This window comes from Haemorhous mexicanus, chromosome 12, assembly GCF_027477595.1.
Source record: "Haemorhous mexicanus isolate bHaeMex1 chromosome 12, bHaeMex1.pri, whole genome shotgun sequence".
NCBI classification, from domain to species: Eukaryota; Metazoa; Chordata; class Aves; order Passeriformes; family Fringillidae; genus Haemorhous; species Haemorhous mexicanus.
In genome coordinates, this window is record NC_082352.1 from 21,822,980 (window position 1) to 21,850,638 (window position 27,659).

Sequence of the window (27,659 nt, forward strand, 5' to 3'; positions counted from 1 at the left end):
AGACCTTATGGATAATCTAACTCCATCCCTCACGGGCAGGGACACCTTCGGCTATCCCAGGCTGCTCCAACCCAGCCTTGGGCACTGCCAGGGATCCAGGGGCAGCCACAGCCACTCTGAGCACAATCATCGAAGGGTTAGAGTTTGAAGAGACCGTATGGATCACTGAACTCCATTCGTCACGGGCAGGGACATCTTCCACTGTCCCAGGCTGCTCCTGCCGCAGTGTCCAGCCCGGCCTTGGGCACTGCCAGGGACCCAGGGGCAGCCACAGCTGCTCTGCGCAACTGCCAGGCCCTCATCACTCTCAAGTGAGAAGGATTCCTTCCCAGTAGCGCACCTACCCCTTGCCGTGATAGTGGAAACCATTTCCCCGCTCCCGTCCCTCACCCTTGCCCTGGTCCCGGCCCCGCTCTCCGGGCGCGTCCTCCTCCCGTTCCGACCTCCCCAAGATGGCGGCAGCCGCGCGGCCCCGCCCCTGCGCGCCCTCCCCGCCATGGCGGCGGCCGCGGCCCCGCCCCTTCCCCTGCCCTCCGCAGCATGGCGGCGCTCACCGACAGCGCTCCCGACATGGCGGGCGGCGCGCAGCCGGGCCCGGAGCCGGCCCGTGTGCTGGAGGCACTGGAGCTGCTGCTGGGGCCGCCCAGTGATGGCGACAGCGCTGCTGAGCCCGGCCCGGAGCCCGCCCTGTGCCCGGAGACGCTGCGCAGGAACGCGGCGGCGCTGGAGGAGCGGCTGTCCCGGGCAGCGGGCTGGGCCGCGCTGCGCCAGCTCCGGGCGGCCGTGCTCTCCGGGGCGCCCGCGCTGGCGGCCGGGGCGGCGGGCGCGGAGCCGGGCTGGGCGGCGGCCTGCGGGCTGCTGGCGCTGCTGCTGTGCCTCAAGGAGCGCCTGGCCGCGCTCGCCGCCGCCCCCGCCGCCCCCGCCGCCCCCGGGGCGCCGCCGCCGCCCGGCGCCGACACGCTGAGCGCGGGGCAGGAGCGGGCGGTGCGGCGGGCCCTGCGGGCCGCCGTGGGGCTGGGGCTGCTGCCGCACCTGCCGCCGGGGCTCGGGCCGGGCCCGGGGCTGGGCCCGCCGCCCGGCACCCGCGGGGCCCGGCTGCTCGCCGCCGTGGCCGCGCTGGTCGAGCTGGCCCGGCTGCCGGCGCTGGGCGCCCCGCTGCTCGCCCGGCACCTCCGGCTGCTCCTGTGCGGGCTCTGCGCGCTGGGACACGGCCCCGCCGCCCTCTGCCAGGTCCGTGCGACACTCGCAGCCCGTGTCCCCGCTCCCCGGTGGTGGCGTGCGTGTCCCGCCGAGCCCAGCCCGCTCCTCAGGCGGTCCCTCCCGTGTCCTGCCCCATGGGAGAGAAAGAACGGGAGGCACGGAGCCCGCCAAGGGGCTGCGGGGCACCGGCACGCTGCCCGGACCAGGGCTTCAGTGCCCAGCCGAGCTGTTCTGAAAGCCCTGGTGTGTTTTGTTCCAGGGTGTTTCGGAAGCGGAGCGAGCGCAGTGCCGGGAAGCCCTGAGGGACATCCTGGACCGTGTTTATCAGCCGCTGGCCGTGCAGGAGCTGCTCGTCCTGCAGGGACAGCCCAAGCAGGTACCCGGGGCCATCCCCGCCACTGGGCTTTCACCGTCCTTACCCCCGTGGTTCCCGCACGCCGAGGATGCTGCTCTTCTGGAAATGTTCTTACACCTTAAAAACCAGTCCCCGAGCGTTGGCGAGGCTGCTGGGTGTGTGTCATTCCAGCCCTGCTGTGCAGCAGCGGTGTGGGTGTGTCAGGGACTGTCATCGCCGCACGTGCCACCTTGGCTTGGCACCCACATCCACCGTGCCCGGCCAAGCACAGCTTCTGCTCCTCCAAACCTCACCCTTCCCACTCGGGGGATGACACAGGGCACCTGCTGCTCTTTGGGGCTGTTCCAAAGCATCCTGGGGAGGAAGAGATGGGATGTCTCTTAAGTGTTGTTTTAGGAAAGTCCCCATGGGAGAATGCCCTTAATAGAATCTTAGAATCCCAGAATGGCTCGGCCTGGAAGGGATCTCAAAGTTCATCTCATTCCACTCCCTATCATGGGCAGGGACACTTTCCACCATCCCAGTTGCTCCAAGGCCCATCCAACCTGGCCTTGGACACTGCCAGAGATGCAATAGCATGCTGAGCACCTGAGGGCTGACCTCTCGTTAATTCCTGATTTGCTAAGTGCCGCTGGACGAAGCAGCAATTCAAAGCCTGTGTGCTGTGCTCTCTGTCAGAGCGTGGGCTGTTTGCCCAGGGGTGGGCTGGGCACAGGTGTGTGCAGACAGGCTCCTCACCTGCTCCTTTGCTGCCTTGCAGAGGTGCCCGGGTGCGGGGGCAGCTCCGGCCTGGCTGCGGCGGCTCTGCGGGCACCTGCTCTCCGAGAGGCTGCTGAGACCCAGCGGGGTGCAGGCCGTGGTTCGGGGTGTCTTGGAGGGCACAGACGGTGAGTGGGGGGCTCTGGGCCCCAGCGTCACAGATTCAGAGGTGTCTTGAGACAGTTCACCCCAGAAGAGCAGAGCCACAAGAGCTGGATGTGGGGGCTGGCTTGTGCCAGGCTGAGGTGATGTGGTGACACACAGAGTTTGCCTTTGACTGTGCTGAGGTCCCAAACTGCTCTAATTTGGGATACACATGTGTTTGAGGGCCACACTGACTGGCTCCAAGCCTGTTTGTGCCTCGATGGGGTCACACATTGTGTGTGTCCAGGGTGGGATCCGTGCTGGCAGTGCCCTGTCCCAGTGCCAGTGTGGTGGGAGCCATGCTGGGCACTGGGCTGTGAGAAATGTAGGGACAGTGAGATCCATCCCATCCCTGCTCTCCACGTCCTGCCAGGGAAGGAAGCTGTTGCTCTCCACAAGCTGAATCACATACTTTTAGTGCCAGAATCTCATCTGGCCTACTCCAACCATCCAAGCACAACCTCTCCCCACCTTTTGGCTCACCCACCTGGCTGTAGGAGTTGCTTTCCATTATCAGGGCTCTTGCACAGCAGTTTCCCCCTTTCTGTCCTTAAGTTCAGGTGTCTCCTGAAAGAGCAATAAGAGCTCAAAATCCAGTTTTTGGCTAGGAGCACCTGGCTTCAGCCAGAGCTGGCCATGGTTTGAGCTGACCCAGGATTTCTGCTGCTGTTGTAGGTGGTGGTGGTGCTGAAGCAGCAGCTCTGGACTGGAGGAAATGCGATGCGATTGGGAAGATCCTGGCTGCCTGCCCCCAGCAGTGCCTGTCCCTCGAGGACTACTACAGACAGGTGTGCCCCCAGGTAAGTCCCTCGGCCCCTCTGCTGGGGAATGTGGAGCCAGTTCTCACCTTGGAGGGTGCTGGGGCTCTTCCTTCTGCTTGAATGTGGCCTGGCTCAAGCCAGCACAACGTGAACATGTTTTTCTGGCAGTAGGATGTTTCCACTCTTGAATTTTCCATGTTTTGTTGAAATGCTGGATGATGATGTCTGATCACACGAGGAACTTGGCACTGTGCTACAAAGAGCTCTGTGTGTAGCTCTTGCTTTTAGCCTTTGGCTCTGGGAGTGGTGCAGGCTCCTGGTTTGACCCAGAGAGGTGTCCTGCATATGTGGGAAGGACACTGGCTCTTCCACACATGGAATGTCATGCCAGCTGCCAGCAAAGCAGCACGTGGGTGGCTCTCTGGTTGCTGCGAGGCGTCAGGCTGCCCCCTCTGAGGGGTTGCTGGTCCTTGTTTCTTTTTCCTTGCAGATTCTGGACTTGCTGCACATCCAGGACAAAGTGGCAGCGCGGCAGTTCCAGCGTGTGGCCACCACCACGCTGCTGACCATGGCCAGGGAGCAGCCACAGCTGGCAGAGAGGCACCTGCTGCAGCCCCTGCTGGCACCGCTGCGCCGCTGCTCCGAGGCCGCAGGTACCCACCTGGGTTGGGGAGGGCTCTGGTTTTGCTCCTCACTGGCTTTTGTCATTCCATCTGAGTTTTCTCAGGCCAGCAGCCAGGCTGGGGAGTGTGGCAGCCCAGCTCTCTGTCAGTTTCTCTGGGTACATCATATTTACTCCTCCTTGAGTGCAGTTGCTGCAGCGTGGGAGCTGAGCAGTTTGGCACTGCCCCGTGCTCCTTGGGAGCCTCTCCCACTCTGACATCCTTGTTCTGGGCTTCCAGACGGAAGCTCTTGGTTCCCCACACTGGCCAGCAGCTCTCTGGGGAATCATCCATCATGGAGTTGTGGTCTGTGTTGATTTCCATGTCTCCTTGGGGGCTTACGACACTGCAGCACAATTAGTATGGCTGATGAGGGCTGGTCTGTTCCCATGGGGAGGGAAGGGAGCTGTGGAAGTGCTTTTGGGTGTAGGGAATGCAGTCCTGCTGCTGGGGGCTCTGGGCTGTTTTGGGGGGCTCATGTCTATGCCCTTTGCTTTCAGAGCTGGCACTGGAGGATTTGACAGCAGGGGCCGTGCTGGTGCCAGAGGCAGAGCTGGGCACCTGTGTGGAAGATGTGCTCAAGGTACCATGTCTGCTTTGGGTGAGAAAAAAAGAGCTGGTTTGAGACCCAGTGAGCAGTTCAGTGTGTGTTGGGTCACACAAACCCAGTGTCTCCTGCAATCATGCTCATATGTCTGGTCAGGAGTACCCCAGCCTCCACATGGGCTGTGCCAGAACCTCACCACCCTCACAGGGAAGGATTCCTTCCCAGTATCCCATTCAACCCATCCTCTTGCAGTTGGAAGTTATTGCTCCTTGTCCTGTCACTCCAGACCCTTGTCCCAAGTCCCTCTCCAGCCCTCTTGGAGCCCCCTTAGGCACTGTAAGGAGCTCAGAACTTTCCTTGGAGCACAGATCTTGGTTCTGGCATTGAGGGATTGGTGAGGTCCATCCTTGTGCTTCCTGTGAAGGATGAGGGCTTTTTGTGGAGGTCTCTCCTGTGACACCTCCCTCCTAACTCCATTTCCTGCCATTCCCACCAGTAACCCCAGTGCCACACTGCAGGCTCCAGCAGCTTCCTGCTGCACGTTCCAACCCACAAGGACATCTCCACTCCAGGAATTCAAATTTCAGAAGCTGGTGACTTGCTTCCTGGCATGCCCCGAGGCAGGCTAAGCTCTTAAATGCTGGGGTTGTTGTCTATTTTCCCAGTAATGATCTGTTGTAACTGGCTGGCAGGCAGAGACCGGTCTGGAGGGCTGCTCCCTCCCAGAGCAGTGCTGGGGGGGTTGGGGTGGGTCCCTCCTTAATGGCAGAGCACTGGGGGCCTGACAGCAGCCAGATTAGTGAGGGGACCCCAGGTTTGGGGGGGGTTTTTGCCTAACCTGTGTCATTTGATGCTTAGTGCGAAACCATCCTTGGGGCTTCATTGGGAGTCTTTGTGTACACAAGGGTCTGGGGAGGAGGAATGGCTCCGTGAGGATTAGCACATGAAAACAGGTCTGTGTGCATCGGTGGAGCAGGGCAGGGCCCTCTGGGGACCATTTCTCAGCCTCTTGGGAGGCTGCTGGATGTGGTGAAGGGGAGGAGCAGGGCTCTGCAATCACCCCTGAGCCCCTATAGCCCCCCCAAGAGCCTTTGCAACCCCTCCAGAGCCTCCACAGCATCCCCAAAGCCCCTGTAATACCCCCTGAGCACCAACAACATTTCCAGAGCCTCTGCAGTCCCCCCCCGAGCCTGAGCAGCCCAGCTGCCCTGCTAGTGACTGTTCTCTGTCTTTGAGATTCACAGTCATTCAGTGAAGATTTGCTCATGCCAGGGGGCCTGTTGCATCCCTGGGTAAGGCAGGACCTTACTCCTAAGCAGTAGACTTCCCAAATAAATGCCTGCAGCCTTCCTGTAGCTTGGAGCCCTGCTGTGGTTAAGGAAATTCTTGGAGAAGGATGGTGCTGAAGGCAGGTTTTAATAGGGAATGTGGCGTAATCAGGGAAGACAGCCTCCAGACTGCAGGAAGAGGCTGAGAGCCCTCCACCATCCTCCTGGTAGCTGCCCTGTGCACAGACGTGTTCCTGAGCTCCCCTCTGCCCCGTGCAGGTGTTTGACTCCCCTTGCTGTGCCCCTGTCTCCCTCTGTAGGTGTATGTGGTTGGGAATGACAGCTCGAGCCTGCTGCTGGGATCCTTGCAGTCAGTCCTGGGAGTGGTGTTTTGCCTCTATTCCTTCGCCAAGCAGAATGTGTCATACTTACGGTAAGGGAGGCTTTGTACTCTGCTTCTGCTGGGGTTTCAGCTGCTGGGCTCACCCACCTCCAGCAGCCACGCTCAGGGCACAGGCAGGAGCAGAGATCCTCCTTCTCACCCCAAAGCACTCTGTTCCAAGCAGGCAGTAACCACAGGCAGGGCACACGGCCTCACTGGCAGCCTGTTCTCATGTTAGTTTTTGTCTTCCCTGAAGCCAGGATGTTCTGTATAGAGCTGAGTGTGCCCTTGGGAGCACAGGGTGGCTCTGCCTGGAGCAGGGATTGTGGTTATCCATGGATGGAGGTAGTGATGCTGGAAACTGGATGGAGGGATCTACAAATAGCATTAAAACTGGGAAAACAGTTTAAACACTGCCTCTTGGAAGTACAGGATCGTTCTCCAATCTGGGATCACTCTCTCTGGTACAATCCTGGCAGCTGATCCCCCACACCATGCCCATACCATGGCTGGTGTACAGTGGGAAGCACCACACGTGCCAGTTGTGGCAGGCACAGGGGTGACCAGGTGCTGGCTGTCCTCTATCCTTGGTCCTCCCAGGCTTTCCCTGGAGTTAGGACCAGCCTGGTAAAAGCATTCCTGGTGGGGTTACACAGTGCTCTGGTGATCCTGGCGTGTGGAGGCTTTCCCTAAAAGGTGTGTGTAGACACAGCCTGTGCTGTTTAATATTAAAGGCCTCGTTAATCACTTCAAAGAGCAGCGAGTGCCGTGACAAGTTGGCGGGACACGCCAAGCTCACGCTGCTGCTGGGCCAGCAGTCGCTGCTTCCTCTGCTGAGGAATTTGGCAGGGATGACTGAACCCACAGCTGCCTGGAAGTGTTCGGGTTTCCAGACCCCTGGCACGGCCCAGTGCGGCTGCTTCACCTCATTAACCTGCTTCTTTCCTTGGCAGGGCTCCCCGTGCCACCCCAGTGCTCCCACCTCCTTCCTCCTCTCTCTTGGCACTGCCACCAGCCCTTGTCACCTCGGCGTGAGGCACAGGCAGGGCGTGCCAAGGGTGTTCACAATGCTTCCTTGCCAGCCTGAAGTGTGGAGGAACCCAAATCCTTCCATCTGGGAGCGCCAGAAGGGCAGGATGTGCTGCTGATTCCCTTAGAAACAGGCACAAATGCCTTCAGCTGCCAGAGCCAGGAGCTGGAGCATCCCAAGGAGAGCTGCTCCAGAGCACTGCAGTCATGTCCCTCATCCCAAAACATCTGCAGGGAAGGTGCAGTGGGCAGAGCAGTGTCACCACTGGCTCCTTTTTCCTTGACAGCTCCCCGTGCCGGGACATCCTGCTGTGGTTCCTGGAGAAGGCAGAGCGGGAGCAGTCCCTGGCTGTGCTGGAGGGCCTGGCTGGGCTGAGCAGCCACGTGCCCACCCTACACCCACAGTGCCAGCTCCGTGTGGGCAGCGAGGGCGGTGCTGCCATCGTCGTAGAGGAAACCGTCAGGTGAGTGCCGTGGGACAGTCCCTGAGTCACTTGGCACCCAGGCTTTCCAGGGAAACCTGGCAGAGAGCCTAGGCAAAGCAGGGGGCTGACAGAGCCATCCCACAGGGTCTCATCCTTTCAGGCAGGTGGCACTTCCACACAGCCCAAACCATCAGGTCAGTGCTGTGGGACAGTCTCTGAATCACTTGGCACCCAGGGCTTTCCAGGGAAGCCTGGCAGAGAGCCTAGGCAAAGCAGGGGGCTGACAGAGCTGTCCCACAGGGTCTCCTCCTTTCAGGCTCTGGCAGGTGGCACTTCCACAGAGCTAACACAGCCCCCAGGTTCCCTGGACGTGGTGCAGAGCTCTGACTTCCAGCCCCACAAAGCATCACGCTCCACCTGAGCGTTGGTGTGCACTCCCTGCCTGTGCAGTATCTGGGAAAGGGATGTGCCTTTCCAATCTCAAAACCCCCCAAATTCACCTTCCAGCCTGCAGCCCGAGCCTGTCGGGTGACGCAGTGAGCAGAGTCCCCCGGGCACAGGTGGCACAGTCACAGCATGGACTGTGGCAGTGCCAGCGCCGCGGAGCAGCCACGGAGCTCCTCTGGCACAGGCAGATGGCCTCTGAGTGGAGCAGAGCTGGCCATGCTGGGAGTTAACTGCAGCCTTTAGTCTCCAGCCACGCAGGCTGGGATGTCCAGCTGGGTTTAAAGGGAGGGGCTGTGAGCTGGCAGGAGGGCCAGGCCAGCCCTGTGGGCAGGCAGAGGCACAGCTGTGCCCAGGGGTGTGCTGGGACCTGGGGGCACCTGCAGCAAAATCCCCACAAATACATTTGGTTTGGCTTCTTTTCAAGCTTTTCCTGACCTGAGTTAGAATTATGGGCTGGCTTGGGTTGGAAAAGACCTTAAAGCTCATCTTGTTCTGCCCCGTGCCATGGGCAGGGACAACTTCCACTATCTCAGGTTGTTCCAAGTCCCATGCAGTCTGGCCTGGAGCACTTCCAAGGATGGGGCAGCCACAGCTGCTCTGGGCAGCCTGTTCCTGGGCCTCCCCACCCTCACAGTGAAGGAATCTTTCCCATTATCCCATCTAACCCCGCTTTGGTCAGTGGGAAGCCATTCCCCCTTACCTGTCACTCCATGCCCTTGCTCAAAGTCCCTCTCCAGCCTTTTTATAAACTCTCTTTAGGTACTCGAGGGCCAGAATTAGAAGCAGCTCTGCCTTGCTTAAACTGAGACTACTTTAAACTTGTTCCATACTGGCTCTGGCTCATTCCCCTGCTGCCACGTCTCTGACCACTGCCTAACTTACCCAGCACTAATCCTGGTATTTATGGGCTGGATGAAACGTGTGTTTTGGGCTCATGGTTTCTGGTAATGAGTGCAGGTTAGTTAATAAGCAGAGCCCAAATGACCTGGGCAGTGTTTGGCTCAGCTGCCTCCAGGCTCTGCTGGGAAGTGCTGGGAAGAAAGGCTTCCAAGGAAACGCAGACTGGGATTTCACCATGGCCTGGAGTCTGGGTGTCAGGGGGTTCTGGGTGTGTTTGTGCTGGTGATACCGTGACCTGTTCCAGCGATGAAGATGAGGCTCTGTACCAGAAGATCTCCTTGGAGCAGTGCCATGTGGAGAGCTTGGTGGAGCTCCTCTCCCACTGCCAGAAGAGTGGTCTGGCAGGAGACTTCTTCATCCACTGCCTGAAGGTGAGGGCAGGCAGCCCCTGGTTGGGGCATACCTGCGGGAAGGGGCTCCCTGGACAAGCAGAAGGCAAAAGGGGGATCATCCCCTGCGTGTCCTGGGGTATGGCTTGTGCTGGAGCAGCCCTGGGTGCTGGGTGGGAAGCCGAGGAGTGGGAGCAGCCCTATCCCTGAAGGGGTTAACCCTCATCTTCCCTCTGGGCTGTTTTAACTACAGGAGCATGTCTGAAGTGTGTTGGAGGCTGGGAATAATCCCTGTTGCTTCCTTGGCTCCAGAAGAGGGGCCCCATACCTGCTTCCTTTGATCTCACTTGGAGCCCCCCACGGTTCCCTCCAGGCCTGGGTTGGACTGGAATTCTGTGCCCCAGCCCAGAGTCACAGGAGGGGATAAGGATGGGACACCCAGGAGCTGTGGACAGCTCTCAGAAACCATCCAGCAGCTGCAAGGTGGTGGTGGTGTGAGGAGTCACCTGGCATTGCTGGCACTGGTTGCTGATGGTTAACCACTGCCTCGCCGTGCCTGCCCTCCCTTCCCTTCCTGGCAGGAGCTGACTCAGGTGGCTGCGGAGGACGAGGCGGCTCCAAACCCAGCTGTGGAGCCTGGAGGGAGTTTGCTGGAGCTGGAGCAGGACCAGGCCAGGCAGGGGAGGAAGGTGCTGGTCCTGCAGCTGGTGGCCGCGCTGTGCCAGGGCGTCTCGGACACCGTGTTCACTGACATTGTGCAGGTTGGTCGTGGCAAAGCCCAGGGGATCGGCTGAACACTGCCAGGAGCAGAGGCTGAAGGAGCTGGGATTGCTCAGCCTGGGGAAGAGAAGGGTCCAGAGTGACCTTTAGAGAAACTTCCAGTCCTTAAAGGAGCTCCCAGAGAGCTGGAGAGGGACTTTGTACAAGGGCCTGGAGTGACAGGACAAAGGAAAATGGCTTCCCCCTGACAGAGGGCAGGGTTAGAAGAGGTACAGTGAAGAAATTCCTCCCTGTGAGCGTGGTGAGGCCCTGGCACAGGTTGCCCAGAGAAGCTGTGGCTGTGCCATCCGTGAAGTACCCAAGGCCAGGTTGGATGTGGGCAACCTGGTTGGCATAACTGTGCTCGTACATTCATGAATGGGCAGTGCCAAATGTATTAAATACTGTCATTTCAAAGGCCACTGGTGCCCTTTGGTCCCAAAAAGGATTTTTCAAGTCTTTCCCCCTGAGCGTGGCCTGGTGGGGAAGGCAGCTGGACCCGAGGGCAGCCTGGCACTCCCTTCTGGATCCCCTGCAGATCCCCTGCAGATCTGGTGGCTTTTCCTTCCTCGTGCTGTGTTTTACTGCTGTTTCCCCCAGTGCCCCGGCCATGCCAGCTCCCCGTGCTGCCGTGGGCACGGCTCAGGCAGGTTTCCTCACGTTCCCTTTGGGACAAAGGAGCCTTTGTGTGCTCGGCAGCAGGGGGACACAGCCAGCCCAGCGGCGCTTTGTCCCCACCTGCCTCCCATCACACCCACCCGCCGGGCCCAGAGGCTCTGGGAAACGGGGAAGGGCTTTGCCAGGTTTCAGGGTCCAGCCGGGAGTCTGGGATAAAAACCCACCACCAAAGAAATGCAGACAAAAAATCCATTCTCCTCCTGCCTGGGGTTGTGTTTCAGCGAGGCCCCGGGCTGGGACAGGGACAGGCTTTGAGCAGGTTCTGCACTGTGGGGTTCCCTGGGGTGTTTGGGGGGCCCTAATGGGGTGGGAGCAAGTGGGATCCATCCTTCCAAAGCTGGAGACCAAGAGCAGCAGCTGCTGTGCCCCTCCAACTGCACATTTACTTTATTTACTTATTCTCCATAACCAAGGTCAACTTGATTTCCTCACTGCACCAAGGATTCTCTCCTGCCTGAGACACAACCGTGCCCCAGTGTTTTCTTTTTTTTCCCCTCCCACTTTGAATTTTTTTTCTAGATTTTTTTTTGTTTTAATTTTTCTCAGTTGCAATCTGCTGTTATTTATTCACAAATTTCCTTTTTTTAAAATATTAAATATAACTTCAACCCCTCCAGCTCGTGTGTCACTGTGTTGTGAAAGCAAATATTCCAATTTTTTTTTACTTACTTGCTGTTTGATGGAATTTCTTCTCTGGAATAATTATCCCAGCAGGTACCTGAGCCTTTTATGCAGCCTTTTCCAAAGCCTTTTTCCACAGCCTCCCTCCTTGCTTAAGGGATGTGCTTAAGGAATCTGGCAGCTGAGGAGGAAACGCTGCCTGCACCCAGTGCCCTGGAGGTGGAAGTTTGGAATTTGGTGCAAGAGGACCTTGTTGCTCTCATACTTTGTTTTCTGGAAGAGGAACACAATAGTTCCTCCTCTGTTGCAACACAGCTGTTAGGTAGGAGTGACCCTGATGCAAACCTTTCCCATGCTTGTCTGGGAGAAGATAAGGCATGGAGAACATCAACTCCCTCATTTCAGGATCTGTTAGGAAGGCAGGAAGCCTGTGGGATCAAAGGTGTTGGTGCCAAGTGTGGAGAAGGCCAATGCCAACCAGGCAGGATGGTTACATGAGGAATAAAAATATTGTGGGAAAAATCCCAAAGTAAGTGAGAACACAGGAAATGGCTCAGCTGGAGTGTCAGCTGTGCAGGATAAGGGGGAGGCTGGTGTGGAGAATTGTAGACAGGGGCTGGAGCTCCTTGGTTCTGGGATTTCCAAGCCTTTACCTAGGGCAATTCCATACAGACCCACCTTGAGCTTCCCTTTGGGACTATCCCCGTGGAGTCAGGCAGGAGGCAGAGATGGATCCGGGATCCCTCTGTTCCTCCTGCCCCAGGGGGGCTTCTGCTGCTGAGAGACCCCACCAGTTTGACCATCACCTTGTCCCAGTTGTGGACGTGACTTGGCTGAGCCCGCACTGGGATTGGGGGAACAGCAACAGGAGGAAAATGGGAAGGGTTTCACAGAATTACAGAGTCACAGAATGTTCTGAACTCGAAGGGACCCACAGGGATCATTGAGTCCAACTCCTGGCCCTGAACAGACACCCCAATAGTGCAGTCCTGTGCATCCCTGAGAGCAGTGTCTGAACACTCCTTGAATTTGTGTGGAATTGTGCTGGGGAGCCGTGTGGGATGGGGGCCTGGTTTGTGTGCAGCTGTGCTGTTTGTGTGCAGCTGTGCTGTTTTTGTGCAGCTGTGCTGTTTGTGTGCAGCTGTGCTGTTTGTGTGCAGCTGTGCTGGGGAGCTGTGCAGGACAGGGACACTCAGCTGGGCGCAGAGGCTGCGGGAGCTGCAGGGGGCTGCCCTGGGCTGTCCCTGCTGCTGATGCCCGTTCCCTTGGCAGGTGCAGCAGTTCCTGGCAGCCGTGCTGCAGCGGGCCTGTGCCCACCCTGCGCGGGGCCCCGGCGCGGCGGCCGAGGCGCAGACCCTCGCCATGGCCATGGGGCTCGTGGCCGCCGTGCTCGGCGGGGCCGTCCAGGTGAGGGGAGAGGCTCGGGGGCCGGGGGCTGTGGGGTGTGGGGCTGGCACTGCCACGGCCAGCTGAGGGTGCAGTGGCACAGCTGGGCTGGCTCGGGGTCCCTGCTTGGTCACAGCCTGTAAGTACATCTAGAGATAAAGATATATAATTTTTTTCCTTGGGGCAGTGCCAGGGTGCTGACCAAGAATTCAATCAGAGCGGGGCACCCCCAAGAGCCCAGTTAACTAATTTATAATCTCTCCTAAAAAGGCACTGTCAGAACAGTGCAGTCACATACAGCATCTTTAAATACCAGCACTGCACCCTTTGCATCCCCACACGGTCACAGACTCTGGCTGCAGAGTATTGTGAACTTCCCATGTGGGCTGTACCCTTGAAAATCCCCTTGTACTTTTGTATTTACATTTTATACATATTTATATTGTTATTTATATCTCTCAGTTACCTTGTAATACCTATATGTGTATATGAGCTCTGTGTCAGTCAGTGGAGCTGCCATGGGGAGCAGTGGCACATCCATTAACGTGCTGCCATCACTGAGCTTCTGGGGTTGTTTCATCCCTGGATTTGCCCTAAGGAAGACCCAGCTGTTAACAGAAAAAGATCATTTATTGTCTCTTATTGCTAAATTTCTAATACTGGGAAAAGAACTGTAGTTGAAGAGAAGTTAGAGCCAGAGTCTTGTGGCTGCAGTGGGCCCCTCCCAGGCGAGTTTCTGCTCCCACTTTTGCATTAATGGGAGTGACATAATTTGGAAAATGGAATGTGAAAGGTTTTGGAAGGAGCTGCAGAGCTGTTTGGGTTTCAGCAGGCGAGGGGTTTTATGCAATCATCCAAAATCTCTGCTGAAGCACCCTTTTCCAGGCCTCACATCCCAGATTTTAGCAGTTAAATCCAGGTTAGGGCAAGAGCTTCTCCAGCTCAGGACAGGTCATGGCTGCTGTGCTGGGAACGTCCTTCCAGGCAGGACTGATGGCATGTGTGGCACAGTGCTGGTGGGAGGGATGTCCCTGGCTTGGTCCCCGTACCCAGACACTGCTGTTCTTCAGGTTCCTGTGCTTCCCACTCTCTCCCATGGCTGCTGCCAGGGCTGGGATTGGCGCTGGGCTGAGAGGAGCTCGTGGTGCCTGGAGCCCAGCTCCTGACCTGGGGATGGGGCTCTGTGGCTCCTCACCCCCATGCCCCATGCCCACCCTCCTGGGAACATCCCAGGGAGTGGAGTGAACCCTCGTTACATTGGTAACAGCCAGGGCTGCTCCTCTCCGTCCCCAGCTGAAATCCAGCGATTTTGCGGTGCTGAAGCGGCTGGTGCCGCTGCTGGAGGAGCTGTCCCGCACCTACCCCGAGCCCCTCACCCAGGAGCTGGCCTTGGACCTGCGCGTCGCCATCCTCACCCACGGCGCCTGCTCCCCCGGCACGCTGGGCACCGCTGCCCACGGCGTGCTGGGCAGGCAGCCTGGCACGGCAGCACGGAGCCCTGCTGGCAGAGCCCCCAGCCCCCCGGCCCGCAGGGACAGCGGCACGGAGCAGAGCGGGTGCCGTGAGCCCGGTGCCTCCCCAGCCCCGCGTGCCGACAGCCCGGCCCCGGGCGGGCTCCAGGAGCTGCTGGTGTCAGCCTACGACCCCCAGCCCCCCAGCCGGGCGGCTGCCCTGCGCCACCTCGCCAGCCTGGTCACCCGGCGGGACCCGGAGGCAATTCGGCTTCAGGAGAAGCTGCTGCAGGTACCAGGCTCCTGCTGCGGTCCCTGTCCCTCGCGTTGGTCCCTGTCCCCTGCTGCGTCCCCCACCAGCAGAGCTGGCGCTGAGCAGGCCATCAGCCTGGAGATCATTGGAGCTCTCTGGCCTTGCTGGCCCAGCTCAGGGTCACTGCTGATGGCACTTGCCTTCCTTCCAGGTGTTCCTGGAGAATGTGAAGCACGAGGACGCCTTTGTCTACCTCTCAGCCATCCAAGGTGAGCAGAGCCTGTCCAGGCGAGTGCCAGCCCTTTGTCAGGGAAGGTTTTGTGCTGTGGAGGCCCTGGGCCCTGGGAGTGAAGAGCAGGAGAGTCATGGCCAGGCTGAGGGCTTGGCATCTCCTGCCCTCCCAGTCTGTGGCTTTGTGCTATTCCATCAAGCCTGGGGCCACATGTGGGCTCCATGCCGAGTTCCTGAAGCTGGAGACTTTATCTCCCTGGAGCTGGTCACCATCCCTGTGCCAGGTCTGTGCCACAGGCTGAGGCTGCAGTTCAGTACAGCGTGGGCACAGCCCCAGCACCCACGGAGGGGTCTGTTCAGCTGAGGCTGGCAGAGGAGCAGGACATGGGGAACCCACTGGTGCTCCCTCGGGGCTCTGCCAAGGTGGCAGCTCCTGAGTACTCACACCCCTTCCTAGGAAACCCTCAGGTCAGTGCTTGCCCCAGCACGCTCGGCACAGCCCCACAGCACCGGGCTGCCCGTGGGATCTGCAGGCAGGTGCTTCCGCAGCGGTGACGTGCGTGCCCTGTGTGACAGCGGATGGTCACAGTGCCCTGGGCTCTGTCAGGGGATGTGTGCCATTCCCCTGGCCCACAGCCATGCTGGCACCGCTGCCGTTGGGTTGGTAACCTTTGGCAGCAGCTGGGAAAGGAGTTCATGCCGTGCTTCCGAGTGCCTGTACGGTCTTGAGAGGGACGGGCCTGTCCTTGCCCAGGGCTGGAGCACAAAGGCTGTAACCGTCCCGGTGATTAATGCCGCTGCAGCTGCCGCCGTTCGGTGATTAACCCTGATGTGGTTCCTGCAGCACTGACTCACCCGGCACCTGTGCCGTGCCGAGCCGTGCCGTGCCAAGCACAGGGCTGGGGGCCATGCCAGACAGGTCCCTGTATCCCACTTGCTCCCTGTGACAGCAGCGGGGCTGGGGCTGAGCCGGTGGTTGTGGCACCGCTGGGTTTCATGGAGCTGGACTTCAGTGATGCATTCCTGATGTGCTGGACATCACACCTGGAATCCTGGGGTCAGTTTTGGGCCTCTCATGACAAGACAGCCATTGAGGGGCTGGAGTGTGTTCAGGGGAGGGAATTGGAGCTGGAGAAGGGTCTGATCCCTGCATCTGGGATCTGATCTCTCATCAGCCCCAGGGAGATGCAGCAGGCATGCAGCATGCACTGGCTCCTGCTCCCAGTCTGGGCCAGGTAAATCCAGCAGGCACAGAGACACGCTGGCACCGTGTGCTGATGGCCAAGAGCTGGGAGCAGTGACCAGATCCAGTGCCCAAGCATTGGCTGCAGTGCCCAGCTGCCCCAGTGCAGCAAGTCCTCACTGGGTCAAAGGGCATACCCAGCAGCAGTCAGTGGACACCCGCTGCCAACTGCTAAATTACTGATTTTCCAGTTTTTCTCCCCTCCAGGCGTTGCCCTGCTCTCCAGTGAGTATCCAGAGAGGATTCTGCCCGTCCTGCTGGCACAGTACGAGCGCCCAGCACAGGGCAAAGAGGACACCATGGCTGCTGTCTCCAGGATGAAGCTGGGCGAGGTGCTGATGCGTGTCACCCGGGCGCTGGGTGAGTCCATGGCCGTGGGCATGGCACTGCCCGCTGCCAGCAGCCACAGCACTGCTCGGCCTCACCACCACCATGGGGAAAGCCCACAGGGGACTTTTGTTGTCAGAGGGTGAGAAGGGTCTGAAAGCCCAAGAGAAGCAGGGGTTTGGCAGCAGCAGGAGCAGGATGAGGGGTCCTGCCAGCAGCCCACCATCCCCTCGGTCGGCAGCACAGGGCTTGGAGACTGCTGGGAAGCGCCCGGACATGCCGGGCTCAGAGGTAGAAGCTGGATGATGCCTTTCTGGCATCTGCTGTTGGGACACGTCCTAAAATGCCTTGTCTGACTCTGTGGAGGAGGCCTGGACAGCGGGAGCACACAGCTGGAGCTGTACATGGCCAGGGAGGTGGCCGCTGGTGTCCGCGGTGCTGGGGCAGCCAGGCAGAGCTCCCTGGTCACTGGGTGGGCACTCTGTGCCTTGGCTGGGGGTACTCCTGAAGGGCCAGGACCCCCTGAGTCCTGGGACTGTGACTCTCCTGTGGCCTGTGCCATGCTCCCTGGCATGAGAGGCATCCCTGGGCTCTGCCAGCTGTGGCATCAGTGCCTGGCTGTGCCACCGTCCGTCCTCGCTGCTGGGATAGGTTCAGGGCATCCCGCTGTGTCCTGTGGGGCTCCAGCGATCAGCTCAGAGCCCCTCAGTCCCGGGCCTCCCCAGGCAGTGTCCCAGTGTCTGTCTGGGTGCAGGTTGCTCCTGGCAGCTGCCCTGGGGATGGTGGCACGTCCTGCCCCGCGCTCTCCCCGCTCGCTGGGGTGCCTCTGCCGTGGGAGCTGCTCCGGCGCGTCTCGGCTCGCCGGCGTATTTATAGAACAAATTGCACCAGGTTGTTTCTGTTGCAAAGCTTCAGCATCTGAGAGCAAGGATTTATCCAGCACTTCCAGGATCGCTCCGCTGCTCTCTGTGGCTCTGAGCTCTCCTGCTCTGCCAAGAGACTATCGTGCCTCCCTCCTGCCCTGTGCCTAGCCCTGTTTTCTGTCCCACTGGAGTGGCTTTCCCTGTCTAGGAGGAGAAAGGAAGTGTTGCATGCCCCTTCTGTAGCCATCTGGCACAGAGGCTGCACTGCTGGCTTTGGAGGGGATCCCACTCAGATCACTCTGCGCTGCTCGTAGTGCTGTAATTCCAAGCCCTGGGATGCAGGCACAGAGCATGATACATTCCCAGCAAGTCCTTGGCACAGTGCTGCCCTGTGCTCCCCCACCCTGTGCCAGTCCCCAGCCTCAGCCCCCACATGCAGGGTGATGGTGGGCTTCCTCTGCCCACAAGGATCATTCCTGTCTCCACACCCTGGGGCATCCCAAGGCGTCTACTCCACTGCCTCCATCTGCAGGACACCATTGTCCAAGGAGTTTCCAGAGCTTAAGAGAGCTGGAAAAACATAGAACTCACAGGCCAGCTGGCCTTCTGGAGCTTTCTTTGCAGCCCTCAAGGCCCTGCCCGGTAGGAGGTGTGTTCACACCGTGGGGCACACATCTGCTCAGCTCCTGTGGGTTGACCACACTCCTGGGACGGTTGTGGATGCTGAGCACGGGTGCGAGCTCTCATTAGCAGCTCACAGCTCCACAGCACCTCTGCGTGCTAATTGGGGCAGGGGATTGGGTCTGGATGATGTCAGAATTTGAGATTCACACTTGGTGTGTTTGCAGGACTGTGAGTGACCCCATGGGAGGACTGGAATGTGCCAAAGAGCCCCAGGTTCTTGTGCCACGGGCTGTGTGCTGAGGGGCACAAGCCACACTCCAGATGTTGCATCCAGCTGTTCAGTGGTGCTGCAAGGCAGATGCCCTACCCATCTGTTCCCAAAAGAGCCAGGGCTTTGGCAGGAAGGGTGGGCCTTTCCCTGCTGGTGACCCAGAGCTCTGCTCTCCCTGGCAGGGGACATGGTGTTCCAGCACCGGGAGCCGCTGATCCGCGCCTTCCTGCGGGGTGCCCGGGATCCCGACGGTGCCCTGCGGGCCAGCAGCCTCTCCAACCTGGGCGAGCTCTGCCAGCACCTGGGCTTCCAGCTGGGATCCATCATCCAGGAGGTACCTGCCCCATCCTGAGCCTGACCCTGCCTGGGGAGCGTTCTCCTTAACGAGCGCATTTGTTAGCACGTGGCTGGGCTGCTGAGGACATGGAAATGGGACATTTCCATATGGAAACGGCACATTTCCATTAAGGACTTGAGTGATAATTGCTGATATGGTGGTGTATAAAAGTCGTGGGGCCTGAAGCAAACACTAGGGAGGTTCTAGCCTTCTAGCCCTGATTTTTAGGTGCCTGCTCCACCCATGGCAGCCATTGCCAGAGGAGACCTGGGGGCACAAATGGTGCCTGCCAGAGACACCTCCCGCTTAATGACACCTTGTTACCCTCCCGTTATCTTAATTCTCATTATCGGTATCATCAGTATCAGGAGCTGGCCCTCACCCGCCCCGGCTGCAGGCTGTGGGTGAGATACAGCTTCAGGAGCTGCTGGGAGATCCCAGTGGGGTGAGCCCGACTCCCAGGGGCCCAGCAGCCCTGGAGGCGATGGGTCTGTGCCCCGCGGGAGCCAGAGCTCCACACCCCCACCCCCTCCAGTGCTCCTGGAGTGAGACACCGTGGATTTGGCACTGGGGCTGCTCCCCTCCGTTCCCACTCGGCACCGGTGGATCCCGGCAGTTGGTGTGATGCCAGTCAGCCACACGCTGCTATTTTGGGAAGGTGCGAGCTCTGCTAATTCTCCCGGCTGTCACTGCCGGGATTTAATTAGATTCCTTTGGCTCTGCCTGATTTTTATACAGACTCTTGTACAGCTTCCTGAGGCATCCATGTGCCACCCAGCCCTGGGGGGAGCTGCTCGGAGCCCGCACCCAACAGGGCACGGGGCTCCCATCCTCGTTCTTGGGACAATGCCAGCACGTCAGTGGCTGCTCCGATGGGATCCCCTGCATCTCTCGGGCCCTGATGATGCCCCCCTGCCCTGTCCCCACAGGTGACCTGCTGTGTGACGGCCATAGCCCGCACAGACCCCGAGGCTGAAGTGCGAAGAGCTGCTGTGCACGTGGTGGTGCTGCTGCTGCGGGGGCTGAGTGAGAAGGTCACTGAGGTGGGTCAGCCCCTGCTTGTCCCTGGGGCAGGGACAGCCCCCAAGGGGCTCCTGGGTGCACCTTGGGGAGGGCCCATGCTCTGTAGGGGCTGCAGGACTCATTCCCAAGCGGCTTCCAGGGAAAGTCCCAAGGGACTGAGATGACCAATTTGGGCATCCCCCACTAAAGGGTTCCCTCAACAGATCCTGGAGAAGGGGGGCTTTGTGGGGGGGTCCCTCTGAGCTGCTGAGCTGTGCCATGGACAGTGCCGTGCCATGCTGGGGCAGTGCCAGCTCTTGGGAGCTGTGGGAGCTGTTCATCACTGATTTGACTTGGAAATGCCCGGTTTTTCCACCACTGTGGCCTCCCTCCGCAGTTCCCAGTAACAAGCGTGTTGGGACTCAGCTCCCGTGGGGGAAACAGCCGGTTCCCCAGGGGAATCCCCACAGCCGGGATCCCGACATGCCCCCGTGCCCCCGGGCTGAAGGATCACCACAGTGTGCTGCTGGCGTGTGGGGAAACTGAGTCACGGGGGGCCGAGGCTGCGGCGGCGGTGCCCGTGGCCGGTGCCCCGGGGGAAGGGGCAGCCCCAGCCTGCCGGGACTCGCCGAGGGGCGGTGCTGAGGCCGGCCCTGCCCCGTGCCGTGCCCAGGTGCTGCGGGACGTGCTGCGGGACCTGTACCGCCTGCTGAAGCACGTGGCCACGGCCGAGCGCGACGCCGCGACGGTGCTGCACGCACAGCTGGCCCTGGAGGAGCTGGACAGCGCCATGAGGAGGGTCCTGTTCCCCCCGCAGACCCTGGAGAAGAAGATCGTGGTGCTGCCGTAGTGGGGCTGAGCTGGAATGAACTGCTCCTCTCTGGGGTCAGGGCTGGTGGCTCCCCAGGGAAGGGCTCACCGTGCCCTCCGGGATGCTGCTGGCAGTGTCGGGTGGGACGGGACCCTCGCTGGGACGAGGTGTGGGATTAAACTGAGATGTGCTCAGCCCTGTGTCTGTGGTGTCTGTGGGGCCACGCAAAGCTCATGGGTGCCGTCATGGTCATGTCCCAGACCCTGTGCCACCCCCAGGGTGAGCCCTGAGTTGGGCAAGCAGGGTGTATGGCCAGTGCTTCAGGCTCCCTTTGGCTAGGCAGCACCAAATGTGTGGCTGTCCCCGAGGGGAGTCAGGAGGGAGGGGGGCTCTGCTGTCTGCACCCCCAGAGTGGAATTCTGTGGCCCCTCCTTGGCACTGTACTCACACCACAAGAATGCTGAAGAGTCCAGGGGCTCCCTCACCACAGGGTCTGAGGATGGGCCCCTCTGGTGTGGCACCAAGAGCCCCTCCATGCTGAGGAGGGGCTAAGAGACCCAGCAGGGTACCTGGCTAGGACCACCACTCACCACTTTGTGCTCAGGGATACCCCAACATCAGAGTCACCTCCTCCCTCCAGGCAGGGCAGTCCCCATGAGTGCTGCAGCACCAAGGGCCCCATTCCTGCACCGGGAGCTGCTGCACACCCACGTTGTGGGGGGAGCAGAGTCCTCAGGGACCCAGCTTGGTGGCCCCCTGCCTCTCCCACCCCACCATGCACAGCCCCAGGAACCCATTTCCCAGCTGCCCTGTGTCCTACTGAGTGTGGGGTGTCCAGCACCCCCTTCTCTGCAAGGCTGGGAGTCCTGGCCGTGTCCCCAGCCGGGGTGCTCCTGCTGCAGGGATCCCCTTTCCCAGCTTCTGGTGCTCGGAGTCTCCGAGCCAGCCCCGGCATTACCTCACACCCAGCTCCCAGCACAGCAGGACACGGCTGGGCTGAGAAACCCCAAAGTGCTGAATCTGAGCCCCAAGTCGAGGTTCTGCCTCATACAGATTCAGAATGGCCCCTCCAGGAGCTGGTTGTCCCCTGCCATCAGGCCAGCGCAGGGACAAAGTGCTTCTGTCCCCGGGATGCCCCTGGTCCTGCCCTGGCACCCACCAGCCACGGGGACAGGGTGACACGGGTGGCTTATGCCGCGGGGGGGCACGGTGGCACAGGAAGGTGACGCGTGGGTGTCATGAGAGCGGTCCCAAGAGCGGGTCGGGGGGGATGGAGTGGCCGGTCCCTGTCCCTCACCGGTCACTGGTTTGGGGGTGACAGGGTGACACCTTCCCAGTGCCTCCTCCACCCCGAGCGCCTGCGGGGGGTCCCTGGGGCTGGCTCCGTGCCTGCCCGCGCCTGAAGCCGGTGCCGGGTGATGGTGATGCCGGTTCCGGTGCAGCACCGGAGCCGCTGCCGGTGCCGCCGGTATAGCAGCTGTGCCGTGATGCCTGTGATGGGGCCAGTGCCGGTGCAGCACTGGTGCTGCTGATGCCGCTGATGCCGGTGCCGCCGGTGCCGCCGGTGCTGCCGGTGCTGCCGGTGCCGGTCATCGCTCCCGCAGTGCGGGGCTCGGGCCGGTGCCAGGTACTGCCGGTGTGGGGCGGGTTCCCGGGGGTTGCGGGCGGAGCTGGAGCCGGTGCCGGTGCTGGTGCCGGGGGCGGTGCCGGCGGTGCCGGTGCCGGTGCCGGTGCCGGGCGGGGCCCCCGCGGGCTGCGGGCGGTGCCGGCCCCGCCGTGGTATAAAGGGGCCGCACGGGCCGGGCCGGGCGCACAGCGGCGGCGGAGGGTGGGGAGCGGCGGCACCACCACCGGCACCTCCACGGTGAGTCCCGGTCCCTCCTCCTCCCTCCCGGCCCGCTGGTGCCGGCTCGGGGTGCCCCCGCGGTGCTGTGAGCCCGGCAGCACCGGAGGCTGCGGGGCCGGGGGTAACGGGCAGTCGGGAGCGCCGGGGGCTGCGGGACCGGGAGGAGCCGGGAGCGCCGGGGGCTGCGGGACCGGGGGGAAGCCGGAGGGGGCTGCCCGGGAGGTGCCGCCGGGGGTCCCTGGGGCTGGCTCCGCGCCCTGCCCGCACCCCCGCACGTGCTCGTGCACCCCCGACCTGCCCGCACCCCCTGCCCGCCTCCCGGTGCACCTCCGCAGTCCCGTCCTGCCCGCGCCGCTCGTCCCATCCCGCAGCGGGTGGGGGTCTGGCTGCTGCCGTCCCAGCGGCCGGGGGTCCCACCGCACACGCTCGGGGTGGAGGAGGGCTCTGGGCGGCCGTGATTTCCCCGGAGACACCCCGGTCCCTGACATCCCCGTGCCCTTCCCTGTCCTCCAGCCCAGCCATCGCCTGTGAGCAGCCGTGCTCCTGCTCGGGTGGATGGGGGCTGCTGGCACTGTGCTCGGTGGGGTACTTGGGACCCCTGCACCTCACCTGGCGCCACACACAGCGGGGTTTGTGGGACCCCCGCACCTCCTCTGGCCCCGTGGAGGCCCTGGGAAGGTGTCACCCCCAAACCAGTGACCAGCGAGGGACAGGGTGGCCGTGGGGCAGCAGAGGAGTGGGGACACCCCGCTTTTGCATTCTGGGTGACCTGATGGGGAGGATGTCCCTCTGCCCTGACGGCGCCCCGTGTCCCCCCAGATGCCAGGGAGCCTCTCCACGGCCCTGCGTGTCGTGGGGACCAGCCTCTTCGCCGTGGCGGTGCTGGGGGGAATCCTGGCCGCATACGTCACAGGGTACCAGTTCATCCACACGGAGAAGCACTACCTCTCCTTCGGGCTCTACGGGGCCATCCTGGGGCTGCACCTCTTCATCCAGAGCCTCTTCGCCTTCCTGGAGCACCGGCGCATGCGGGGCGAGGGGCAGCCGGTGCGGCCGGGGCGCTCCGTGGCCCTCTGCATCGCCGCCTTCCAGGAGGACCCCGACTACCTGACGAAGTGCCTACGCTCCGTCAAGCGCATCGCCTTCCCCGACCTCAAAGTGGTGATGGTGGTGGACGGGAACGGCCCCGACGACACCTACATGCTGGACATCTTCCACGACGTGATGGGCTCCGAGCACTCCGGCAGCTACATCTGGAGGAGCAACTTCCACGCCTGGGGCGAGGGGGAGACGGAGGCCGGGCTGCGGGAAGGGCTGGCCCGTGTTCAGGCACTGGTCCGCAGCAACACCTACTCCTGCATCCTCCAGAAGTGGGGCGGGAAGCGGGAGGTGATGTACACGGCCTTCCGGGCGCTCGGAGACTCCGTGGACTATATCCAGGTGCATGCATGGGCTGGGGCATGTGGGCAGTGAGCATCCTGGGCAGAGGGGCTGTGGGTGGAACGGGACCAGCCCTGGGAATCCCCAGTAGCACCTGGTTGCCTGACACCAGATCTGTCTCCATGCACTGGCCTAGAGCCACCAGGGCTGGGGGCTGCTGGTACTGGGGTTCCTGAGGTGTTGACTGCTGCCCACACTGCTGCCCATGGGTGTCCCATCAGCTCCTCAGCACATGGCCTGCTGTGGTGCCATCCCGTGGGACAGTGTGGCACGGGGTACAAGGTCCCCACATGTGTTGGCTGGGACAGGTCCTCCCTCAGTGCCAGCAGCCAGAGATGGGTGTCCTGGGCAGTGGTGCCCCGGTACCACCGGGTGCTCTGCTCCCCTCCATTGCCTGCCGGTCTCCGGGGCTCTGCCTGGTCTCGCCGTCCGTGGCTCAGGCTTGCCTGGCTGTGGGCTGGGCTGTCTGCCGGGCGCGCGTGGGCGGCGGGAGCGGGGCTCGACATTCCCTCTGCCCCCAGGTGTGTGACTCAGACACGGTGCTGGACCCCGCCTGCACCGCCGAGATGCTCCGCATCCTGGAGGCCGACCCCCACGTCGGCGGTGTCGGCGGCGATGTCCAGGTACGCTGGCGTGAGGGAGGGCATGCCGGGGCGGCGAGGGCAGGGCTGGGGCCCCAGGGGGCTGCAGCACTGCCAGGGCTCACACCCATCCCCTCCCCAGATCCTGAACAAGTACGACTCGTGGCTCTCCTTCCTGAGCAGCGTGCGGTACTGGATGGCCTTCAACGTGGAGCGCGCGTGCCAGTCGTACTTCGGGTGCGTGCAGTGCATCAGCGGCCCCCTGGGCATGTACCGCAATGCGCTGCTGCAGCAGTTCCTCGAGGACTGGTACCACCAGACCTTCCTGGGCAGCAAGTGCAGCTTTGGGGATGACCGGCACCTCACCAACCGCGTGCTCAGCCTGGGCTACCAGACCAAGTACACGGCTCGCTCCAAGTGCCTGACGGAGACGCCCACGCGGTACCTGCGCTGGCTCAACCAGCAGACCCGCTGGAGCAAGTCCTACTTCCGCGAGTGGCTCTACAATGCGCTCTGGTTCCACAAGCATCACCTCTGGATGACCTACGAGTCAGTGGTCACCGGCTTCTTCCCCTTCTTCCTCATTGCCACTGTCATCCAGCTCTTCTACCGCGGCCGTGTCTGGAACATCCTCCTGTTCCTGCTGACCGTGCAGCTGGTGGGCGTCATCAAGGCCACCTACGCCTGCTTCCTGCGCGGCAACGCCGAGATGATCTTCATGTCGCTCTACGCCCTCCTCTACATGTCCAGCCTGCTGCCCGCCAAAATATTCGCCATTGCCACCATCAACAAGTCAGGCTGGGGCACCTCAGGGCGCCGCACCATCGTGGTGAACTTCGTGGGGCTGCTGCCAGTGTCGGTGTGGGTGGCGGTGCTGCTGGGCGGACTGGCCTACACCGCCTACAGCCAGGACCTCTTCAGCGAGACCGAGGTGGCCTTCCTCGTCTCAGGTGCCATCCTCTATGCCTGCTACTGGGTGGCCCTGCTCACCCTCTACCTGGCCATCGTTGCCCGCCGCTGCGGCAAGAGGCAGGAGCAGTGTGGGTTGGTCTTCACTGAGGTCTGACCGTAGGGTGGTCCCGTGCCAGGGTCATCCCGGGTGCCACGGCGATCCGACATGTCAGGGTAACCTCCGCCGTCCCCTCTTCCCCATCCCGGAATCACCAGGTGCTGGGGTGATCCCACATGCTGGAGTGAACACCCCCAGTCCCCTTTTTCCCAATCCCGGAGCTGCTGGGCAGCGCTGAGCGCTCCCAACCCTTGGCATTTCTCATCAGATCTTGAAATCTTACTTTTTTTCTTTATTAAGGTGCAAACTTTTCTTATACTTTCATTTTTCCATCCCAAGCTGGCCACAGAGAAGGCAAGCCAGGGCTGCCCACCACCCAGCCAGGTGCTGCCAGCTACATCCCAGCTGTGCCCTATGGAGCATCCTGGTGTGGAGCGCTGCTGGCCGCGCTCCCCACACCCCACTCCAGAACCTTCCGCCCTTCAGTGCTTTTTACAGGGATTTCAGTCCCACCTCCGTGGTGCTAGAGCACTTCCCACCCCCGGGACACACAGTCTGTCAGCGTGGTGCCAGCACTGCTGGCTGGTGCTGCCTCTGCCCCACGGCTGCGTGCGGGCGCGTACCCACGGGCATCCGCCCAGGCCTTCCGGGGGTCTGGCTGCTCCAGGAGGGCAGCAGGTTCCTTCAGCTTTGCCAAAGAGCCAAGGGGGGGATCCTGGCATGGAGAGACTGGGAAAACTGGGGGGGCTGTGTGCCGACTGGGGCGCTGCTGGAGACCCTTTGGGGCCGTGTCATGCTCTGGCCAACCCTTGGCCCCATCGCTCCCACCCCGCTACCTTCCCAACAGTGGGGAGATGGGGATTTAGGCAAGGTGCTTCCCAACTTTCCCCTCCCCAGGGAATTCACCTGTGGGTCCTTTTTTCAGGACTTGGATAAAAACCCCTTTCTAAGATGGAGCTTTTAGCTGGTTTTTGTTTAATTTAATACAAGGATTTTTAGAAGACTTTTGTAGCTCTTTGGTATTGTCGCAGATGGTTTGTAAATCTATTTATTTTTTAACCTGCCAGGGGAATTTTTTTCCATATTTCGGGTGGAAAAGGCTGGTTTTTATATCCTGACGGAGTTGTGGAAATAAAGACTTGAAGTGAGGACACATGGTGTGTTTTGGGGAGGGTCCCCAAACCCCCTGCCCGACTTGAGGGAGGTTGGTCCTGAGTCCCTGTGTGGCAGGGGTGTCCCCACAGCTGCAGGGAGGGGGTGGAAGGAGACATCTCCACACTGGCACCTCCATGGATCCCCGAGACCTGCTGGACACTGTGGGCAGCCCCTGGGTGGGACAGCCCTTCCAGGCTCACTGGAAGTCCCTACCTACCAGGAGCCATCACCCCTGGGGTGATCCACAGGGTCTGTGGCCAAGAGCTTGGTTGCTCTCTGAAAAGAGTCATTTTGGGGGGGACAAGTGAGCCAGGAAGTGCCCAGACACAGGACCCAGCAGTGCCAGTGTCCTCTGTGCAGGACAGGGATGATGTCCTGGATCTCCCCCAGTCCCTGCTGCTTTTCCAGCAGCAGAGCACAGTTCATAGCCCACATCCTTCCCCTCAGACCTTCTTGGGCACGTGGGTGATGATGGGCTTGGGGCGGGTTTTGAAGAGCAGTTTGGTTTTGATGAGGGCAGTAACGGTGTAGTGGCCGTGGGGCCCCACAGGGCTGGGCTGGGAGGCTCCTCCCTGCTTCACCAGCACAGCAAACGGCTTCTCCAGCTGCACCACCTTCCCGTAGAGGATGTGGTGACCCACGATGAGCACAGGGATGCCCTGGGGAGAGCGGAGGGTGAGGCTGGGCTGGACTGTCCCCGGCACGTCCCGGCAGTGTCCAGCCTCACCTCACAGGTGTAGTGCAGGTCTCCCAGCAGGCTCCCGGCCAGGTCCCCGCTCTGCCGGGGCTCCACCTCGCCCTGCAGCTCCAGCAGCACCCACTGTGCCGGGGTCCCTGTGCCACCGCTGCGGGAGAGATGGGGAGTGTCACCCGGGCCCCAGCAGGCACAGGGGCCATGGGGATGGGACCCTTGGGGCTCACCTGGAGATGACGATCTGCACCATGCCGGGCCTGCCAGGGGCTGCAGAGACACAGTCAGGACAGGGGAAGCGGGGAGGGGAGCAGGAGCCCCCGGCCCTTCTCTTCTGGGGACCCCAGGATGAACTTCCACCGCCAGGCCCCACAGGCCCCCATGCACAGACCCTGCAGATCCTGAGATCCATCCCCCCCAGGCCCTCCAGCCCCCCCGGTCCCCAGAGATCCCCAAGCCCTGGTTCTATTGCCCCCCAGATCCTGCCCCAGCAGCCCCAGCCGCCATGCCCAGAGCTCAGACCCGCCCAGGCCCATCCCGTCCCCGGGCCCATCCCGCTCCCCAGGCCCAGACCCGCCAACGGGCCCTGCAGCATCCCCCAGACCCCTAGGCCCGGATCCCGCCCCCGGGCCCTGCGCCCCCCGGTCCCGCGGGGCGCTGGTGCCCTCCAGCGGCGCCGGTGTCGCGGGGACAGCCCGGGGCAGCCCGGCTGGGTCTCTCGGGGTCGGATCCCTCCCGCCTGCACCGTGCGCTCGCCCCGCGCCGCGCCCCGGCCGCGCCGCCCCGGCCCCACTCCCGCACCCGCCGCCGGCCCCGCACGAATCTCCCGCCGCGCCGCCGCTTCCGCTTCCGGTTCCGCGCGGCCCGGGGGC

General features: G+C 61.5%; 3 protein-coding genes across 3 annotated transcripts; 2 read left to right on the forward strand and 1 right to left on the reverse strand.

Annotated features, from left to right (window-relative positions):
* Window positions 1-536: 536 nt before the first annotated feature.
* On the forward strand, window positions 537-20,259 carry TANGO6 (transport and golgi organization 6 homolog). Its single transcript, XM_059857588.1, has 17 exons — window positions 537-1,230; window positions 1,460-1,576; window positions 2,316-2,442; window positions 3,134-3,258; window positions 3,710-3,872; window positions 4,382-4,464; window positions 6,017-6,129; window positions 7,395-7,571; window positions 9,124-9,250; window positions 9,790-9,969; window positions 12,539-12,673; window positions 13,946-14,395; window positions 14,568-14,625; window positions 16,038-16,190; window positions 18,098-18,249; window positions 19,182-19,295; window positions 19,928-20,259. Exons 1-17 carry the CDS (start codon window positions 541-543, stop codon window positions 20,102-20,104), a joined length of 3,141 nt encoding a protein of 1,046 aa, XP_059713571.1. The 5' UTR covers window positions 537-540; the 3' UTR covers window positions 20,105-20,259.
* A 1,621-nt stretch (window positions 20,260-21,880) lies between these two features.
* HAS3 (hyaluronan synthase 3) lies at window positions 21,881-26,092 on the forward strand. Its single transcript, XM_059857591.1, has 4 exons — window positions 21,881-21,929; window positions 22,731-23,351; window positions 23,873-23,974; window positions 24,075-26,092. The coding sequence occupies exons 2-4, from the start codon at window positions 22,731-22,733 to the stop codon at window positions 24,996-24,998; spliced, it is 1,647 nt and encodes a 548-aa protein (XP_059713574.1). The 5' UTR covers window positions 21,881-21,929; the 3' UTR covers window positions 24,999-26,092.
* CHTF8 (chromosome transmission fidelity factor 8) lies at window positions 25,900-27,640 on the reverse strand. The gene is made up of 4 exons (XM_059857592.1): window positions 27,589-27,640; window positions 27,018-27,057; window positions 26,824-26,941; window positions 25,900-26,755 (listed from the first exon to the last, which is right to left on the reverse strand). The coding sequence occupies exons 2-4, from the start codon at window positions 27,038-27,040 to the stop codon at window positions 26,540-26,542; spliced, it is 357 nt and encodes a 118-aa protein (XP_059713575.1). The 5' UTR covers window positions 27,041-27,057; window positions 27,589-27,640; the 3' UTR covers window positions 25,900-26,539.
* Window positions 27,641-27,659: the final 19 nt, after the last annotated feature.

What these genes read in the sequence shown, in the direction of transcription:
- TANGO6 (XM_059857588.1), top strand. Translation starts at nt 541, where the DNA reads ATGGCGGCGCTCACCGACAGCGCTCCCGACATGGCGGGCGGCGCGCAG. An exon ending in CAGAATGTGTCATACTTACG is followed by an intron (nt 6,130 to 7,394) that starts GTAAGGGAGGCT and finishes TTTCCTTGACAG; the next exon opens with CTCCCCGTGCCGGGACATCC. An exon ending in TGGGATCCATCATCCAGGAG is followed by an intron (nt 18,250 to 19,181) that starts GTACCTGCCCCA and finishes CTGTCCCCACAG; the next exon opens with GTGACCTGCTGTGTGACGGC.
- CHTF8 (XM_059857592.1), bottom strand. Translation starts at nt 27,040, where the DNA reads ATGGTGCAGATCGTCATCTCCAG. An exon ending in GTGCAGATCGTCATCTCCAG is followed by an intron (nt 26,942 to 27,017) that starts GTGAGCCCCAAG and finishes TCTCTCCCGCAG; the next exon opens with CGGTGGCACAGGGACCCCGG. An exon ending in ACCTGCACTACACCTGTGAG is followed by an intron (nt 26,756 to 26,823) that starts GTGAGGCTGGAC and finishes CGCTCTCCCCAG; the next exon opens with GGCATCCCTGTGCTCATCGT.
- HAS3 (XM_059857591.1), top strand. Translation starts at nt 22,731, where the DNA reads ATGCCAGGGAGCCTCTCCACGGCCCTGCGTGTCGTGGGGACCAGCCTC. An exon ending in ACTCCGTGGACTATATCCAG is followed by an intron (nt 23,352 to 23,872) that starts GTGCATGCATGG and finishes CTCTGCCCCCAG; the next exon opens with GTGTGTGACTCAGACACGGT. An exon ending in GTGTCGGCGGCGATGTCCAG is followed by an intron (nt 23,975 to 24,074) that starts GTACGCTGGCGT and finishes TCCCCTCCCCAG; the next exon opens with ATCCTGAACAAGTACGACTC.